We start from the raw sequence: 19262 nt of genomic DNA, 5'->3' as shown, positions 1-19262 counted from the left end.
TTACACTACAATATAACATTCATTCATTCATCACATTCATTGGGTACCATGTGCCAGTTACTGTTCTCAATGCTCAGAACACAACAATGGGTGAAACAGTGCTAGTACTTGCCTCCAAAGAGGTTACTAGACACACATCAAACAGATAAGGACAACCTACAAATTCTCTAAAGGTAAGATATACAGTATCATAAAAGAGTAATAGGGGGATCTGACCTGATGAGGGAATGGGAGGGGGAGCCCAGCAGGGATGTCAGGGGAGGTTTCTCCAGAGAAATCTGGGTTACAATTCAACAGATAGAGAGGGAAGATAATTCCAGACAGAGAGAACATTACCCAAACAGCAGAAGGGACCTTAAAGGTTCTAGAAACTATAAAGGAAGATTAGCATAACTAGAAGTTTTAAAGAGAGGGGAGATAGAACCAGAGGTGCAGGCAGGAGTCTAAGTATGCTAGGCTTGTTTATGGGTCATAACCAAGATTTAGCTCTTTATCCTTAAAACAACATTAAGGTATATATAGGTGACATGGTCAGATTTGTGTATTTAAAAGTTACTCTGGCTGAAGCTTGGAGAACAGACTGAATTGAAAAAAGAATGACCTGAGGCAGACCAAGTAGGCAGCTATTGCCCTATAAATGAAAGATGATGGAATAATAGTAAGTACAAACTATACATGGGTTATAATATGATAGACAAGTGCTATACTAGCCAAGTGCATACTTTACAACAGTAAATGCAAAATAAAGAATAGGGAAAGGTTTTATAGGGGTTAGTTTTTACTGCAGTTTAGTAAATGAGCAAACTAAGGAACAGGAAGAATAACACATTAGAATGTAAAAAAGCACAACTATGTAACTACAAAAAAGAGCAATAATATCCAAAACAAAGTATACAGAATAATCTGCTAGAATATATAAGAAAAATAGAATTTCTATACATACTTATATTATCTAGACAACACACTTCATTAATAGTGAATATATAAATTAGCAATAATTCATGAATATAAAGAAAGCATGCAGGCTTTCTTTTTTAAATGGTAGAGTTGTGTATTTAAAAAGCTTTCAGCATTAGTCTAAGCTCAACGTCTGACATGGTGGAGAGAATGGGCTCCTATATGAAGACTGGGAACGAGGCAGAGACTAGATCATGATGTTTACATTTTACTCCGTGCAAAAATACTGAAAGGATGCAATCTGAAGAATAATCTGATAAAACTTACTTTGATGAAGACTAAAGTGAAGGAATTTGGAAGCCTGAAGAAAACAAGATAAGGTTACTAAGTCTAGGCAAGAAAAGACGAGGGCCTGCATCAAGCCAATGGAACTGAAGAAGTGAAAGCAATTTTAAAAATTAAGAATACAGAATTTAGTGATGATTAAAATGTGAAATAAAGAGAGGAGTTCATTTCTTTTTTTTTAAATCCTAGGTTTCCAGCATAGGAGAAACCCCACAGGAGGTGGGGTAGGTCCAAATATAAAAACTTTGGACACAAATTTTCAAACGTCTGCTGTTCTGAAAAATGATGCTAGAGATGTAGGCTGCAGAACTGGACGAAGGTGTTATCAGAGTACAGGGGAGAGTAAAGTCTTTATATCTGGTCAAAACTTAGTGTGAGCCAAAAATAAAACACTGTACCCATCTGATTCCTAGTAGAGCGCTGTAGTTTGGTAGCGGGGACGCAAGCGCGGCACTCTAGAGCTGACCTTTCACCTACTAGGGACTGCACGCTCTTCGGAGCAAAGGATCAGGCCCTCTCCCGCCGCCCAGGACTTGATTCTTTTCATTCGCCATTTTAAAAGGTTGAAACAAACAGTCACTGTCCTCTCCCGTTCCCTACGACACCCTCCCCACAGCACAGTCAGCTTAGTAATTGGCTGATGGGTGATCCAGGAGGCTTCCCTCCGTAGCTGTGTATCGGACATCTGCTGGACGCTTACGGCCACGACACAGCTGTCCCCCGCAGGGCCCTGTCGTTCAGAGGGCCTGACTCCTACCTCGATCTGACTAGCGGCCAAGCTGCCGAAGGGCAAGAGCAACAACCCTGCCAGGGTAGTCAAACCCTGGCTGAGAAAATAGGTGTCGACCATGTTTGCCGGCTTCAGCGCACCTGGAGAGGCGGGGCGAGTGCCGTAAAGCAGCACGGGGCGGGGTTTGCGTAGTTTCCCCCCCCCACCCCTTTTCTTTGCGACACTTGCCCCGCCTCCTACAGGGCGGCCGACTCGCCAGCCTTCAAAAACCTGCGCTTCCCACAGTCCTTGGGTTCCTCAGGTAGCTGGGACTGAGTCTGACTCTTGAACTAAAATTTCAGGTTTTGTATTATAAACTGGACGTTTTAAAACTTTTTTGAAACGCAGTGGAGAAAAACTGTGAGCCTATAAACCTTAAGAAGCTATCACTTCCTTTTTTGGTTAGTGTTGCCCATTCTTTGACTATATGAAGCATGTGTGATGTGGGAGAGTAAGCTTTGGGGTACAAAAAGGTGGTTAATTGGATCAATTGCAAATGAAAAGATGGGTGAGCGCTCCAACTATTATACTAGGGGTCTATTACCTGTTAAACGTATGAACATGGAGAAATTAGTTATATTTTTGTTTATTTTGTAATTATAGAGCTAAAACATCTCAGAGTCTGAGGATTTAATAAATCATGTGTATTCATTCCATTATGTTTATTATATTCATTTAGTTTTAAATTCTGCTTTGCATCTAGCATGGCATAAAAGTATTTATGCTGCTTCATAATCTTAGTAATTTTAACATTTAATCTGACATGGAATTCCGTCCCTTACTGAGGCCTCAGCCAAAGTAATTGCCCGTCTTTTGGGCAATACACAGTCTTTAAATTTCAGTATTAAAATAATATTATAAAGAGTTATCTTTGGACAGTTTTTTTACATTTCTGAATTCTTTTCTTTGGATAATTTTCCTGGAATGTGTATCTTGAGTCAAAAGACAAAAAAGCTTTAGTCGCTATGAATGATGTTGCTTTCCAAAGTGTACTAATTTACAATGCCATCAAAATATGCAACTGAACACCAAATTATACCATTTTTTTCCCTCTCAATTCCTTGGTGTAAAATGTTACCTCAAGATTGTTCTAGTTCTTTAATTACCATCAAGACCTTATGTTGTTTTTTTTAATGAAATATCTGTATGTCCTCTGATGTAAAATTTACATTCATAGCTTGTTTTACATGTGCATTTGAATGATGTCTTTATAAAGAAGTGACATTGACCCTTGCCATAGTTTATGCTGTTGCTTTTCCCAGTATCTTGTCTCTCTTTCTATTTTGTTTCTTTTGCTTTTGCACTATATGTGATCTTTAAGGTCAGACTCAAATCAGATTTCAGGCTTTCTCTGATGAAGATAAGAAAGTTAGCACATGCCCAGCATGTCTTGTACCTGAATGCTTCAAGTTCATATAGGTCTCAAATCAAAAGTTTTGTTTTCTCTTAATTTTATATTTAACTCTTCAACTATCTGGAATATATTTTAGTATATTCTATAAGATTTTATAAGATATTGTCAATTGCTGTATAACAAACCACCCAAAATTTTGTGGTATGTCCATACCTAGATACACAAGGATGTAGAAACAGGGAGACATGATTCTGTGGGAGCCATTGCAATAATGATCTACCAGTACTTTTATCAAAATTAGTATTTAATTATCCAATATAATTTTCTACATAATACTAACCTTTCTTATTGACTCCTGATAGCTCTTCTATTAAATTCTTATAAGAAATAGAATATTTCTGGACTCTTTTCAATTAAAATAATTGTCTAGTTTGGGTCCAGAGGTATGTTATTTTAATTATTGTTGCTTTAACATGTTTTGATATTTGGCCACTAGGGCTAACCATTTCAGTATACTTCATTTTTCACAAAATTCTTTGATTAATACTCCTGGTAATTTTCCAGCTGAATTTTATAATAATATTTATTAAAATTACTATTTGGATTTTTTTCAATGGGATTATGAAAATCTCTTAAGTTTGAGAGAAACTGACATCTTAATCATAGTCTCTCATTCAAGAATATCATAGTTTCATTTATTTGTGATTCCTTTTTTAAATTTCTCAGTAAAACTTTAAGTCAAAGTTCACTAAATTAAGCTACTTTGTAAGCATTTTTAACATTTGTTGTTATTCTTAATAAATTTATTTTACATTATGTAGGAAGTTCAGTTCAGTCACTCAGCTGTGTCCGACTCTGCGATCCCATGAACCACAGCATGCCAGGCCTCCCTGTCCATCACCAACTCCCAGAGTTTACCCAAACTCATATCCATTGAGTCGGTGATGCCATCTAACCATCTCATCCTCTGTTGTCCCCTTATCCTCCTGCCTTCAATCTTTCCCGAAATCAGGGTCTTTTCAAATGAGTCAGCTGTTCACATCAGGTGGCCAAAATATTGGAGTTTCAGCTTCAGCATCAGTCCTTCCAATGAATACCCAGGACCGATATCCCTTAGGATGGACTGGTTGGATCTTCTTGCAGTCCAAGGGACTCTCAAGAGTCTTCTCCAACACCACAGTACAAAAGCATCAATTCTTCTGTGCTCAGCCCTCTTTATAGTCCAATTCTCACATCTATACATGACCACTGGAAAAACCATAGCCTTGACTAGAAGGACCTTTGTTGACAAAGTAATGTCTCTGCTTTTTAATGTAGGAAACATATAGATAATGATTATAAGTAATATCTATAATAGTATGTATTCTGATCAGTTATTGTTGATATGCAGGTCATATTTTGTGTCCAGCTGCTTTTTCATTATTTTAATAAGAATTATTTAATTATCTTGATACTCAAAATTATTTAAAACTTTTTTGACAAGTTGCTTTGACTTTCCTAGTTTTACAATAATATTATCTGAAAATTGTCTTTTGTCTCTTCCTTTCCAATATTATTGCTTGTATTTCATTTTCATGGTTTATGTTATGATTGTCCCTTGAACAGCAAGGAGATCAAGCCAGCCAATCCTAAAGGAAATCAATCCTGAAGATTCGTTGAAAGGATTGATGCTGAAGCTGAAGCTCCAATACTTTGGCCACTTTATGCAAAGAATCGACTCATTGGAAAAGGACCTGATACTGGGAAAGATTGAGAGCAGGAGGATAAGGGGACGACAGAGGATGAGATGGTAAGATGGCATCATCAACTCAATGGACATGAGTTTGAGCAAACTCCAGGAGATGGTGAAGGACAGGGAAGCTGATACAGGAAACAGATTGGTGGTGCCAGAGGCAGAGAGCAGGGGGTGGGTGAAAGAAGTGAAGGCAATTAAAATGTATAAACTTCCACTCAGATAAATAAATCCTGGGAATGATTGCTATAATTAACAATACTATATTGTATATTTGAAAGTTGTTAAGAGAACAGATCCTAAAAGTTCTCATCACAAGAAAAACATTCTAAGCATATGATGATGGATATTAACCAGACTACTGTGGCAATCACTTTGCAATATATGCATATATCAAAGCATTATACTGTATACCTAAAACCAATACATATGTCATTGTCCTCAATTAAAAAGAAGAATTGTTAACCAGAGTCTGCATTTAGGCTACAGTTCAGTTCAGCTGTTCATTAAGTGAATAATTAACTTAGCAACTAGAAGAGAAAACAAGCATTTGAATATCAGATCAAAATTATACACATCTGTACATAATCATGACTTCTCTAATAAAAGATTTTATGCCTGAGCCTCACAGTAAATAATTTCATGCAAAAATGGGCTCAATAAAGGACAGAAATTGTATGGACCTAACAGAAGCAGAAGATATTAAGAGGTGGCAAGAATACACAAAAGAACTGTACAAAAAAGATCTTCTCAACCCAGATAATCACAATGGTGTAATCACTCACCTAGAGCCAGACATCCTGGAGTGTGCAGTCAAGCGGGCCTTAGAAAGCATCACTACGAACAAAGCTAGTGGATGTGATGAAATTCCAGTTGAGCTATTTCAAATTCTGAAAGATGATGCTGTGAAAGTGCTGCACTCAATATGCCAGCAAATTTGGAAAACTCAGCAGTGCCACAGGACTGGAAAAGGTCAGTTTTCATTCAAATCCCTAAGAAAGGTAATCCCAAAGAATGCTCAAACTACCACACAATTGCACTCATCTCACACGCTAGTAAGATAATGCTCAAAATTCTCCAAGCCAGGCTTCAGCAATACGTGAACCGAGAACTTCCAGATGTTCAAGCTGGTTTTAGAAAAGGCAGAGGAACCAGAGATCAAATTGCCAACATCTGCTGGATCATCGAAAAAGCAAGAGAGTTTCGAAAAACATCTATTTCTGCTTTATTGACTATGCCAAAGCCTTTGACTGTGCGGATCACAATAAACTGTGGGAAATTCTGAAGGAGATGGGAATATCAGGCCACCTGACCTGCCTCTTAAGAAGCCTGTATGCAAGTCAGGAAGCAACAGTTAGAACTGGACAGGGAACAACAGACTGGTTCCAAACCCGAAAAGGAGTTTGTCAAGGCTGTATATTGTCACCCTGCTTATTTAACTTAGATGCAGAGTACATCATGAGAAACGCTGGGCTGGAAGAAACACAAGCTGGAATCAAGATTGCCAGGAGAAATATCAATAACCTCAGATATGCAGATGACACCACCCTTATGGCAGAAAGTGAAGAGGAACTAAAAAGTCTCTTGATGAAAGTGAAAGAGGAGAGTGAAAAAGTTGCCTTAAAGCTTAACATTCAAAAAACGAAGATCATGGCACCTGGTCCCATCTTTTCATGGCAAATAGATGGGGAGACAGTGGAAACAGTGTCAGACTTTATTTTTGGGGGCTCCAAAATCACTGCAGATGGTGACTGCAGCCATGAAATTAAAAGACGCTTACTCCTTGGAAGGAAAGTTATGACCAACCTAGACAGCATATTAAAAAGCAGAGACATTACTTTGCCAACAAAGGTCCATCTGGTCAAGGCTATGGTTTTTCCAGTGGTCATGTATGGATGTGAGAGTTGGACTGTGAAGAAAACTGAGTGCCGAAAAACTGATGCTTTTGAACTGTAGTGTTGGAGAAGACTCTTGAGAGTCCCTTGGACTGCAAGGACTTCCAACCAGTCCATCCTGAAGGAGATAAGTCCTGGGTATTCATTGGAAGGACTGATGCTGAAGCTGAGACTCCAATACTTTGGCCACCTCATGCGAAGAGTTGACTCATTGGAAAAGACCCTGATGCTAGGAGGGATTGGGGGCAGGAGGAGAAGGGGACGACAGAGGATGAGATAGCTGGATGGCATCACCGACTCGATGGGCATGAGTTTGAGTAAACTTCCGGGTGTTGGTGATGGACAGGGAGGCCTGGTGTGCTGCGATTCATGGGGTTGCAAAGAGTTGGACATGACTGAGCGACTGAACTGAACTGAACTGAACTGATACATAATCATGACTTCTCTAATAAAAGTTATGTCTGAGCCTCACAGTAAATAAACCATGAAGTCTATCCATACTGGGTTTTATAATAGCCTTTTTAAAAAATTGGAGTATAATTGCTTCACTGTATTATATTAGCTTCAGGTGCACAGAACAGTGGTTCAGTATTTTTATAGATTATACTCTATTTAAAGTTATTACAGTACAATGATTATAATTCCCTGCAGTATACAATATATCCTTGTTGCTTATGTATCTTACACATAGCAGTTTGTATCTCTTAATCCCTTACTCCTGATTTGCCCCTCCCTGCTTACCTTTCACCTCTGGTAACCACTAATTTGGTTTCTATATCTTTATGTTTCTCACTATTTTATATACATTTGTTTGTATTATTTTTTAGATTCCACATATAATGTCATATATATTTGTCTGTCTGTATCTGACATATTTTACTAACCATAATATTTTCTAGGTCCATTCACTTTTCTCCAAATATCAGACTTTCCTTCTTTTTATGGCTGAATAGTATTCCTTTTTGTGTATGTGTATGTGTGTATACATACATGTATCACGTCTTCTTCATTCATTTGTGTGTTGATGGGACACTTGGGTTGCTTTCATGTCTTGGCTACTATAAATATTGCTGTTCTGAACATTGGAATGCATGTATTTTTTGAATTAATGTTTCATTTATCCATGCTGTTTTTACTATTGTTCTTCAGTCGAGTGATAACTCAGACTGATTCAACTGACTCTTGTGTTGAATCATTGTTTATTCTTGTTCTCTTCTCTTAATTACACCCCTACCATATCTTCTTTTTAATTCTCTCTTTCTCTTTTTTCTTTTCCGCACCAAGAACACCATTGTGTTATTCATTCATTCAGTTGATATTTATAACACCAGTTACATACCAGGCATTGTGCTAGTCACAGGTAATAGAAGAGAGAGCAAAACCTGAGTGAGTCTCTGTCCTAATGGAACTTACAGTCCAGGGTAAGCAGACATTCATAGTAGAAGCATTTAAGCAAATGTAAAAGTCTAACAAGAGAGTTCCTAGCAGGGGACACAACCTTGTAAGAAAAATCAGGTTTAGTTTCCCTGAGAAAATTAGCTGAACTGAAATTAATGAGTTATTGAGGCAAAGATGAAATGGAGGGAAAAGTTTTCAAGGCAGAGGAAATAGCTCTTGCATAGAACCTATGGCAGAGGGGAGCTTGTCTTGCTTTTTTAATCAGAGGATAACTGCTTTACAATGTTGTGTTGCTTTCTGCTGTACAACAACCTGAATTAACTATAAGTAAACATGTATCCGCTCCCTCTTGTAGCTCCCTTGAGAGCTCTTTAATCCCTTATAACATTGTGCATGCAGTTCAAGAACAAAAGAGAGAGTGCTGTAAGATGAAACTGCATTGCTAAGCAGGTGCCATCTCCCTTCAAATCTTTGGGGAGCAGATTCATGGAAAGCTTCAGAATGGTAAAGATCATGCTGGCTCCAAAAAGGAGCTCCAATAAGTATGGCTGCAGTTAGAGAACTGGGGAAGCCACTGTTACAGTCCAGGCAATGGTAGCTTGGACCAGGGAGGTAAAAGTAAAGATGATGAAAAATGGAGAGAACCGATAAGAATTTTAAGATTACAACCAACAGAAGATGATGACATGATGACAGATTTATGTTTATGAAGCAGGAGGGGGGGAGACAATATCAAAGATGACTTTTAGATATTTGACTTGCAAATATGCATAATCTAAATGCATAGTCTTTTTTTTAAATAAGACTCATAGGAAGTGGACTAGATTTAGGACTCATATAGTATTACAAGTGAGCTCTGGTTTAAATGTTTACCCAGAGCGATTTGGAAGACAGACTTGCATTAACTTATTATAATAAATACTTCTGTGACTACTAAGTAAATTTTGTTACAAAATAAAATGAGTGGAAAGAATAAATTTAATCAGGATCAGAATATGGTCCCTGAGAGATTTTGCAATGTGCTTTATACTATATAGTTTAATTGCTACAGGCAAGTCTGTTTGCTGCGATAATCAGCACCACAAGTATTTGCTGGAAACATTCTGTATCCAGCAGTCAAAATAGTTCTTTGGACAAGATACTATTTGATAAAAGGATATTAGATACATTATAAAATACAATAGAAAAAAATCAATTAAAATAAAGCAAAATCATTCCTTTCCAGTATATTTGTATCATTTCCTAGTACTATTTTTCTTTACCACCTTAAATTCCATTTCAGTTTGGCCTCAAACACTCTCCTTTCCTACTTCCAGGGAGCCATTTAATGATAGTTTGTTAAGCTGTAATCAGTTTCCAACTCATGACCTTCTCACAAGCTTCAGAACTAATACAGGATAGCATTGTTTCAATGCAGCAGTAGAGAACCTGCCCTTCAAAGTCCCACTTTTTTAAATCCTCTATTGTCATTTAAAGGCCATTATGACCTAAACAGAAAGTCATGTTGAATACTTTAGTGATGTAAGACTTCATATCTTAATAGTAATAGAACCCTCCCTTGTCATTCAGGAAGCCCCTGGTTCTGTTGGTACAGAGCTAACTGGTAAAACTTAGTCTTCCATGAGTTAAGAATTTTCTGTAAGATCAACTGATTTTATTCATATCATTTTTATTTGTTTGTTTCCTTTATTCATTAAGTATCTTGTGAGAGTCTATAGAGCCTCAAGGACATTTAATAAGTATTTTAATTATACCATGTTTAGTGAAGTGTGAAATACTCTGAAAGTTTCTCTTCAGGAGTTACTGGAGTGGCGTGGAGGGCAGGGCAGAATTGTGTGTTTTATAGAAATTGCTAGAAGGGTACTGCAGTAGGCAAAATAATGACTCCCTAGAGCCTGTGAATGTGTTTACCTCATGTGACAAAAGGGACTTATAAATGTGATTAAGAATCTTGAGGGACTTTCCTGGTAGTCCAGTGAGCTAAGACCCCTAGCTCCCAATGCAGGGGGTCTGGGTTCCATCCCTGGTAAAGGAACAAGATCCCACATGCAGCAACAAGAATTCACATGCTGCAACTAAAGAGCTCACATGCTGCAATGAAGACTGAGGATCCCACCTTCTGCAACTGTCTCCTGGTATGGACAAATAAATAACTTTTTAAAGAATATTGAATTGGGGAGATTATATTGAATTATTTGGGTTGGCCCTTTATAATTACAGGGGTCCTGATAAGAAGAGGGCAAGAGGATGAGAGAAGAGAGGGAGATGTGAAGACAGAGGCTTTACTCAGGGTGATGAAGGGCCACCAGCCAAAGAATGTGAGCAACTTCACACGAAGCTGGCAAAGGCGAGAAAATGGATTTTCCCCTGGTACCTGGAAAAGAAACTCAGCTCTATCAACACATTTTGAATATCTGACCTCCAGAAATAGAAGATGTTAAACTTGATTGTTTTAAGCCACTGGTAGTTTGTTATAGCAACATTAGGAAACTACTACAGGTACTTAAAACTGTGAACAGTGGTTATTCTACTCTGGAGATCTGAGAATGAAGACTGGGACCTTAGAGGGTTTTTACTCTCCATTCTTCAGTATTACTTGAATTTTTTATTATGAATTTGCATAGCATCTTTAATTAAAATACATGATCATTAAAAGAGAAATTATATTATTAAGTGAATAAAATGTATATGGCATAATCTCTCAACCATATAAAAAATAGATGAAAATAAGAAGAAAGCCTGCTAAAATGTTAGCAACTTTTAGTCCTGGGTACTGAGATTGTGGGTGTTCAATATTCATTTATCCGTTCATTCACTCAACAGTTATTCATTGAGCTTCTACTCTGTGCTGGAGAATGTGCTAGGAGCTGAGACTGCAGATAGTAATAAACTTGGCACGACCCCTGCCCTCATGGAACTTGGACATAGTAAGGAAGGTAGATATTCAACAGTTACACAAATAACTAATTAATTATATTGTAGTAGGTTCAACAAAGAAGAAGTACATGACATCATCATGTCCTAGGGCCGTCTTACCTAGTCAGGCGCTGCTTTCTTGAGACATGTCAGCTTAGAGTTAAAGGATAAATGGAAATTTGCCAGGCAGAGATGGGAAACAAAATTTTCTTAATTTTCTGTAAATAGCACATATCACTTTTACTATCATAAAAAAAATGAGCCCTCTTTTTAAAGGAATAGCTAACACTCCTCCCTCTCTTTATATCTGGAAACAGCAGCTGCTCAGTGCTAGAAATGGTTTATTCATACTGCTTGATTTAGCCAAATTTAGTTTAATGATCAAACATTTTTCTCTCTTTCTCTCAAACATTTCAGTCAATTTAAATATTTAAGTTAATACATAGAATCCACTGGACAAAAAAGTAAAATAAAATAATGGTTAGATAGCTTCTTTATCCAGGGATTGCATTAGGAAACTATTAGATTTATTACCTTTTGGTAGTCAGTCCATCAGAGCTGTGAAACGCACTTACCACTGACCTTGAGGAAGATAGGGAAATAAGATTCAGCTTCTTTGCCCATCACAATTGTATTTTTATCAAATCAAAATTAAGAAAATAAGTGAAAGAACAAAGAGCAAAAATTATTTTGAAATCAACACAAAATGTAAAACTAAAGGAATTTTTCTCAAAGTAATTTCATAAATAAAACAACTGGATATTAAAAAATTAAAACTCAAAATTTCTCAACATTAGACTTTTCTAACTGTTACAATTTCCAAATGAGTATTAATTTTCCAAACTATAATTTGAGATTACCTTCAGATGTGGAGAAGAGAGAATAACATCTCTATAGTAAGTATGCCTTCATTAATAACTACCATGACACCAAAATTACTAAATAAGTAAAATCTTACCAATTTCATTTTAGTGATCCTTTTATTTGTTTGCTTCCTTGCTTCTAGTACACTTAAGTGTCTGGAACATTTTGAGCAGTAATGTGCTCTAATAGTTCATGGGGTTCTCAAGGCAAGAATACTAAAATGGTTTGCCATTCTCTTCTCCAGTGGACCACGTTTTGTCAGAACTCTCCAGCATTACCTGTCCATCTTGGGTAGCCCTACATGGCATGGCTCATGGTTTCATTGAGTTAGAGAAGGCTGTGGTCCATGTGATCAGTTTGATTAGATTTCTGTGATTGTGGTTTTCATTCTGTCTGCCCTCTGACTGGATAAGGGTTAAGAGGCTAATGGAAGCTTCCTGATGTGAGAGACTGACTGTTGGGGAAACTAGGTGTTGTTCTGGTGGGCCGGGCAATTCTCAATAAATCTTTAATCCAATTTTCTGTTGGTGGGCAGAAATCGGTCAAGAAGCAACAGTTGGAACCGGACATGGAACAACAAGACTGGTCCCAAATTGTGAAAGAAGTACTTGAAGGCTCTATATTGTCACCCTGCTTATTTAACTTATATGCAGAGTACACCATGAAAAATGCACAAGCTGGAATCAGGATTGCAGGGAGAAATATCAATAACCTCAGATACACAGATGACACCACCCTGATGGCAGAAAGAGAAGAACAAAAGAGCCTATTGATGAAAGTGAAAGAGAAGAGTGAAAAAGTTGGCTTAAAACTCAACATTCAGAAAACAAAGATCATGGCATCTGGTCCCATCACTTCATGGCAAATAGATGAGGAAACAATGGAAACCATAACAGACTCTATTTTCTTGAGCTCCAAAATCACTGCAGATGATGACTGCAGCCATGAAATTAAAAGATGCTTGCTCCTTGGAAGAAAAGCTATGACAAATCTAGACAGCATATTAATAAGCAGAGACATTACTTCGCCAACAAAGGTTAATCTAGTCAAAGCTTTGGTTTTTCTAGTAGTCATGTATGGATGTGAGAGTTGGACCATAAAGAAGGCTGAGCACCAAAGAATTGATACTTTTGAACTGTGGTGCTGGAGAAGACTCTTGAGAGTCCCTTGGACTGCAAGGAGATCAAATCAGTCAATCCTCAAGGAAATCAGTCCTGAATATTCATTGAAAGGACTGATGCTGAAGCTGAAACTCCAATACTTTGGCTACCTCATGTGAAGAGTTGACTCATTGGAAAAGACCCTGATGCTGAGGAAGATTGAGACAGGAGGAGAAGGGGATGACAGAGAATGAGATGGTTGGATGGCATCACTGACTTGATGGATATAAGTTTGAGTAAGCTCCGGGAGTTGGTGATGGACAGAGAAGCTTGGCATGCCACAGTTCATGGGGTCGAAAAGAGCTGGACATGCCTGAGCAACTGATCTGACTGACTGTGCTTTAAAAAGAATCAGCATAAATGTGCCTATATTCAATTTAAAAAGTAGCATACTGTAGAATTGGCTTAGAAGAGTAATGTAATAAGAATTTATGTTATTTGTAACAGATTTATATCAGCTAAATTGCAGATAGGGGAGGCTATAAATAAAGATTTCAGTGTTATAATAAAATGGGAGATTTAAAATTCAGATATCCCTATTGTGGAAGAAATTTAAGTATTTTGAGTCTGTGGTGAATTAAATACTGTCCTCCCAAAATTCTTGAATGCCTGGAACCTGAGAATATGAACTTATTTGAAAAGAGGTGCATTGAGGATGTGATCAAGTCAGAACATAATGGATTAGGGAAGACCTCTGAGTCCAACGACCTATGCCTTTATTCTTATAAAGAGGAAAGCACACAGAGAGACACACGTAGATAAGAGAGCCATGTACCATGTAGAGGAAGGCAACTGAAAGCCAAGGAAAACCAAGGATCGGGAGGAGCCACCAAGGGCTAGGAAGACGCAAGGAAGGATTCATGCTTTCCCAGAGTCTTCAGAGGGAACATAGCCCTGCCAGGACTTTGGTTTCCAACTTACAGACTGCAGAACCATGAGAGGAATTTTCTGTTGTTTTAAACCACCTCGTTGGTGGTAGTTCGTCATGACAGCCCTAGGAAACAGATGCAGGATCTAGGGTATCTATTTTCATAACCAACAATATATTCTAGTATTATGCTAGCTGCACTGTTTATTTCATGCTACTTTTTAGAAAAAGTTTAATCAGAGTAGAGCTGATTTGCAATGTTATGTTCGTTTCAAGTGTACAGCAATGTGGATCAGTTTTATGGATACATATGTCCATTACTTTTTTTAGATTCTTTTCCCATGTAGGCCATTAGAGAGCACTGAGTAGCTTCCTGTCCTCTACAGTGAGCCCTTGTGTGTGCCTGGTCTCTCCGTCGTGTCTGACTCTTCGCGACCCCATGGACTGTCGCCCACCAGGCTGCTCTGTTCATGGGGATTCGCCAGGCAAGAATACGGAGTGGGTTGCCATGAGGATTTGCCAGGCAAGAATACTGGAGTGGGTTGCCATGCCCTCCTTCAGGGGATCTTCCCAACCCAGGGCTCGAACCCAGGTCTCCCACATTGCTGGCAAATTCTCTACCGTCTGAGGCACCAGGGAAGCACAGTAAGTCCTTAGGAGTCATCTATCTTATATATCGTAGCGTGTATATTGTCAATCCCAATCTCCCCAGTTTATCCCTCCTCCCCTTATGCCCTGGAACCATAACTTTGTTTTCTACATCTCTGACTCTACTTCTGTTTTTGTAAATAATTTCATTTGTACCCTCATTTTTTTAAGACTCCACATATAAGCAATAGGCTATTTGTCTTTCTGAGTCTGGCTTACTTCACTCAGTATGCTTATCTCTAGGTCCATCCATGTCACTGCAAATAGCATTATTTTGTTCTTTTTGTGGCTGAGTAATATTCTACTGATATATGTGCCTTATCTTCTTTATCCATTCCTCTGTTGATGGAGACTTGCATTGCTTCCATGTTCTGGCTGTGGTAAATACTGCTGCAGTGAAGATTGAGGTGCATATATACTCAGTCATGTCTGACTCTTTCCAACCTCAGAGACTGTTGCCCACCAGGTTCCTTTGTCCTTGGGATTATCCAGGCAAGAATACTGGAGTAGGTTGCCATTTCCTGCTCCAGGGGATTTTCCTGATCCAGGGATCAAACCTGCATCTCCTGCATTGGCAGGAATACTCTACCACTGGTGGGAAGCACCAAGCGTTGAGGTACTTATATGTTTTTGTATTACGGTTTTCTTCAGGTATTCACCCAAGAGTAGGATTGCTGGGTAATATGGTAGTTCTATTATTAGTTTTTTAAGGAATCTCAATACTATTCTCCATAGTGGTGGTACCAATTTACATTCCAACCAACAGTGTACTTTTCTCCATACCCTCTCTAGCATTTATTATTTGTTGATTTTCTGATGGTGGCCATTTTGACCAGTGGGAGGTGATACTTCATTGTACTTTTTATTTGCATCTCTCTAATAATTAGTGATGTTGAGCATCTTTGTACGTGTTTGCTGGCCATCTATAAATAGACATTTAGAGTAATGTCTATATAGATCTTCCACCATTTTTTTAAAGATATCTTTGGTTTTTTTCTTATATTGAGCTGCATGGGCAATATTTTGTCACTTTTTAAACCTCTCATTGTAGAAATAGAGACTAAGAACAGTTCGTTCTGTGATAATTATGACAATCAGTATTTATTCACTCAACAAACAATTGAGCACTGCATCAACAAGGATAATTTTGCCCAAAAGCAACAAAAACTCCCACCAAAAGTAATTTAAATCTTAAGGATATTTAATTACCTGGCAAGACAAGCAGTCCACTGAAAGTTGGTTTCAAGATTGGCTTGCAAATACAGTGAGCTCTTCCAAGAATCCTCTTGTCCTGCCATCTCAGCATACTGACTTTGGGGTTCTGGTTTGTTTCTCATAGTAGGATAACTGCTGAAGCTCCAAATATCATATCCTTGTGTATCAAGAAAGACTATTTAATAGCCTCCTAGCAGACTTCCTGTGACTTGTGATTATCCAAGGCTTGGTCACATGCCCATTTCCAGACATGATAAAGGGACATAGGGTTAACAGTAAGCAAGATAAATCACTATTTGTCCCTGATAGCTGATAACACTGCTTCCAGTAAAAGCTAGGCTTCTGTGAGCAACAAGGAGGAGTAGAACCACTAGGGAAAGACATGTGTATTTAATTTTACACAAAAACCAGATTTTGTGCAAAACCAGATTTTTCTTCAAAATTGGCGCTCCATCTAGACTACTGCCAACAGTGCATGGGCATTCCTGTTCCCCACTTGGCATTTCCCCATTTCTCTCTCTCTCCTTTTTTCCCCCATTCTGATAGGGGTAAACTGATAGCTTATTGTTTTAATATGTATTTGCATTTTTCTAAGTACTAATGCTTTGGAGCATGTGTTCATATGCTTATTAACCATTTAGAGTTTCTCTTTTGTAAATCACATGTTCATAGTCTTTGCCCATTTTACAGTTGTGTTTCCTAGCTTTTCCTTGTTTATTTGCAGGAGCTCCCACAAAGAAAAGATATTTTATCCTTTACTGGTTTTAGACATTGCAGATATATTCTACCCCTCCTGTCATTGGTCTTTCAACTTGGTCCATGTTGTCCTTCATTGAACTGAAATCTTAATTTAATGAGATTAAAGTATATAAGCCTCATAGAGTTACTGTCAACTTTAAATATGACAATGTATATAAAACTCTTGGCTATAGTGCCAGATGCAAGTTAAGAGCTTCCTGAATAAATCTCAGATATTATTGCTATTATTGTTGTCATTCATTTAACCCTATTTTTCTCCCAGAAGAATCATAGCTGTCTTTTGCTAACATAACATCCTACATGTATTTCTATTGCAGCAATTGCTTTATTGTCTCTAATGATGAACTGATTGCATTCTTTGATGCCAAGGAACATGCCTTCTTCATCTTGTATACCCATGATCTAGGACATACTAAGTAAAAAGTGCTCAATGAATGTATTTTGGATAAACATGTAAATAAATGAGGTTTCAAAGAAATTTAAATAATAAAGAATATCAACTGGGGAAATGAGTAACTATAGAAATCATGGGAAAGTTTTATATTAAAAATATAAAATAGGAAAAAATATTTGAAAAAGATACATGTGTTAAGGACTGTTATCCAAAATATAGAAAGAAAATAAGAAAATGAATACCAGATTTTATTTATTTATTTTTTCATTTATTTTTATTAGTTGGAGGCTAATTACTTTACAATATTGTAGTGGTTTTTGTCATACATTGACATGAATTAGCCATGGATTTACATGTATTCCCCATCCCAGTCCCCCCTCCCACCTCCCTCTCCACCCAATCCCTTTGGTTCTTCCCAGTGCACCAGGTCCGAGCACTTGTCTCATGCATCCAACCTGGGCTGGTGATCTGTTTCACCCTAGATAATATACATGTTTCGATGCTGTTCTCTTGAAACATCCCACCTTCGCCTTCTCCCACAGAGTCCAAAAGTCTGTTCTATACATCTGTGTCTCTTTTTCTGTTTTGCATATAGGGTTATCATTACCATCTTTCTAAATTCCATATATATGTGTTAGTATACTGTAATGGTCTTTATCTTTCTGGCTTACTTCACTCTGTATAATGGGCTCCAGTTTCATCCATCTCATTCGAACTGATTCAAATGAATTCTTTTGAATGGCTGAGTAATATTCCATGGTGTATATGTACCACAGCTTCCTCATCCATTCGTCTGCTGATGGGCATCTAGGTTGCTTCCATGTCCTGGCTATTATAAACAGTGCTGCGATGAACATTGGGGTGCACGTGTCTCTTTTAGATCTGGTTTCCTCGGTGTGTATGCCCAGAAGTGGGATTGCTGGGTCATATGGCAGTTCTATTTCCAGTTTTTTAAGAAATCTCCACACTGTTCTCCATAGTGGCTGTACTAGTTTGCATTCCTACCAACAGTGTAAGAGGGTTCCCTTTTCTCCACACCCTCTCCAGCATTTATTGCTTGTAGACTTTTGGATAGCAGCCATCCTGACTGGCGTGTAATGGTACCCCATTGTGGTTTTGATTTGCATTTCTCTGATAATGAGTGATGTTGAGCATCTTTTCATGTGTATTTTTGCCATCCGTATGTCTTCCTTGGAGAAATGTCTGTTTAGTTCTTTGGCCCATGTTTTGATTGGGTCATTTATTTTTTCTGGAGTTGAGCTGGAGGAGTTGCTTGTATATTTTTGAGATTAATCCTTTGTCTGTTGCTTCATTTGCTATTATTTTCTCCCAATCTGAGGGCTGTCTTTTCACCTTGCTTATAGTTTCCTTTGTTGTGCAAAAGCTTTTAAGTTTAATTAGGTCCCATTTGTTTATTTTTGCCTTTGTTTCTAATATTCTGGGATGTGGGTCATAGAGGATCCTGCTGTGATTTATGTCGGAGAGTGTTTTGCCTGTGTTCTCCTCTAGGAGTTTTATAGTTTCTGGTCTTACATTTATATCTTTAATCCATTTTGAGTTTATTTTTGTGTATGGTGTTAGAAAGTGTTCTAGTTTCATTCTTTTACAGGTGGTTGACCAGTTTTCCCAGTACCACTTGTTAAAGAGTTTGTCTTTTTTCCATTGTATATCCTTGCCTCCTTTGTCGAAGATAAGGTGTCCATAGGTTTGTGGATTTATCTCTGGGCTTTCTATTCTGTTCCATTGATCTATATTTCTGTCTTTGTGCCAGTACCATACTGTCTTGATGACTGTGGCTTTGTAGTATAGTCTGAAGTCAGGCAGGTTGATTCCTCCAGTTCCATTCTTCTTTCTCAAGATTGCTTTGGCTATTCGAGGTTTTTTGTATTTCCATACAAATTGTGAAATTATTTGTTCTAGTTCTGTGAAAAATACCGTTGGTAGCTTGATAGGGATTGCATTGAATCTATAGATTGCTTTGGGTAGTATAGCCATTTTGACAATATTGATTCTTCCAATCGATGAACACGGTATATTTCTCCATCTGT

General features: G+C 37.8%; 1 protein-coding gene across 1 annotated transcript in view; it reads right to left on the bottom strand.

The window, feature by feature from the left end:
- PIGK (phosphatidylinositol glycan anchor biosynthesis class K) overlaps positions 1–2134 on the bottom strand; it is a 134244-nt gene extending 132110 nt beyond the window's left edge. Inside the window, exon 1 of the mRNA XM_020878831.2 lies at positions 2000–2134. Coding sequence (XP_020734490.2) covers positions 2000–2092 — 93 coding nt within the window. The 5' untranslated portion in view covers positions 2093–2134. The remainder of the gene's footprint in view (positions 1–1999) is intronic.
- Positions 2135–19262: the final 17128 nt, after the last annotated feature.

Source organism: Odocoileus virginianus, chromosome 5 (assembly GCF_023699985.2).
Source record: "Odocoileus virginianus isolate 20LAN1187 ecotype Illinois chromosome 5, Ovbor_1.2, whole genome shotgun sequence".
Taxonomy (NCBI): Eukaryota; Metazoa; Chordata; class Mammalia; order Artiodactyla; family Cervidae; genus Odocoileus; species Odocoileus virginianus.
The sequence above is the reverse complement of the archived record's forward strand: the minus strand, read 5'-3'. Positions and strand labels throughout refer to the sequence as shown.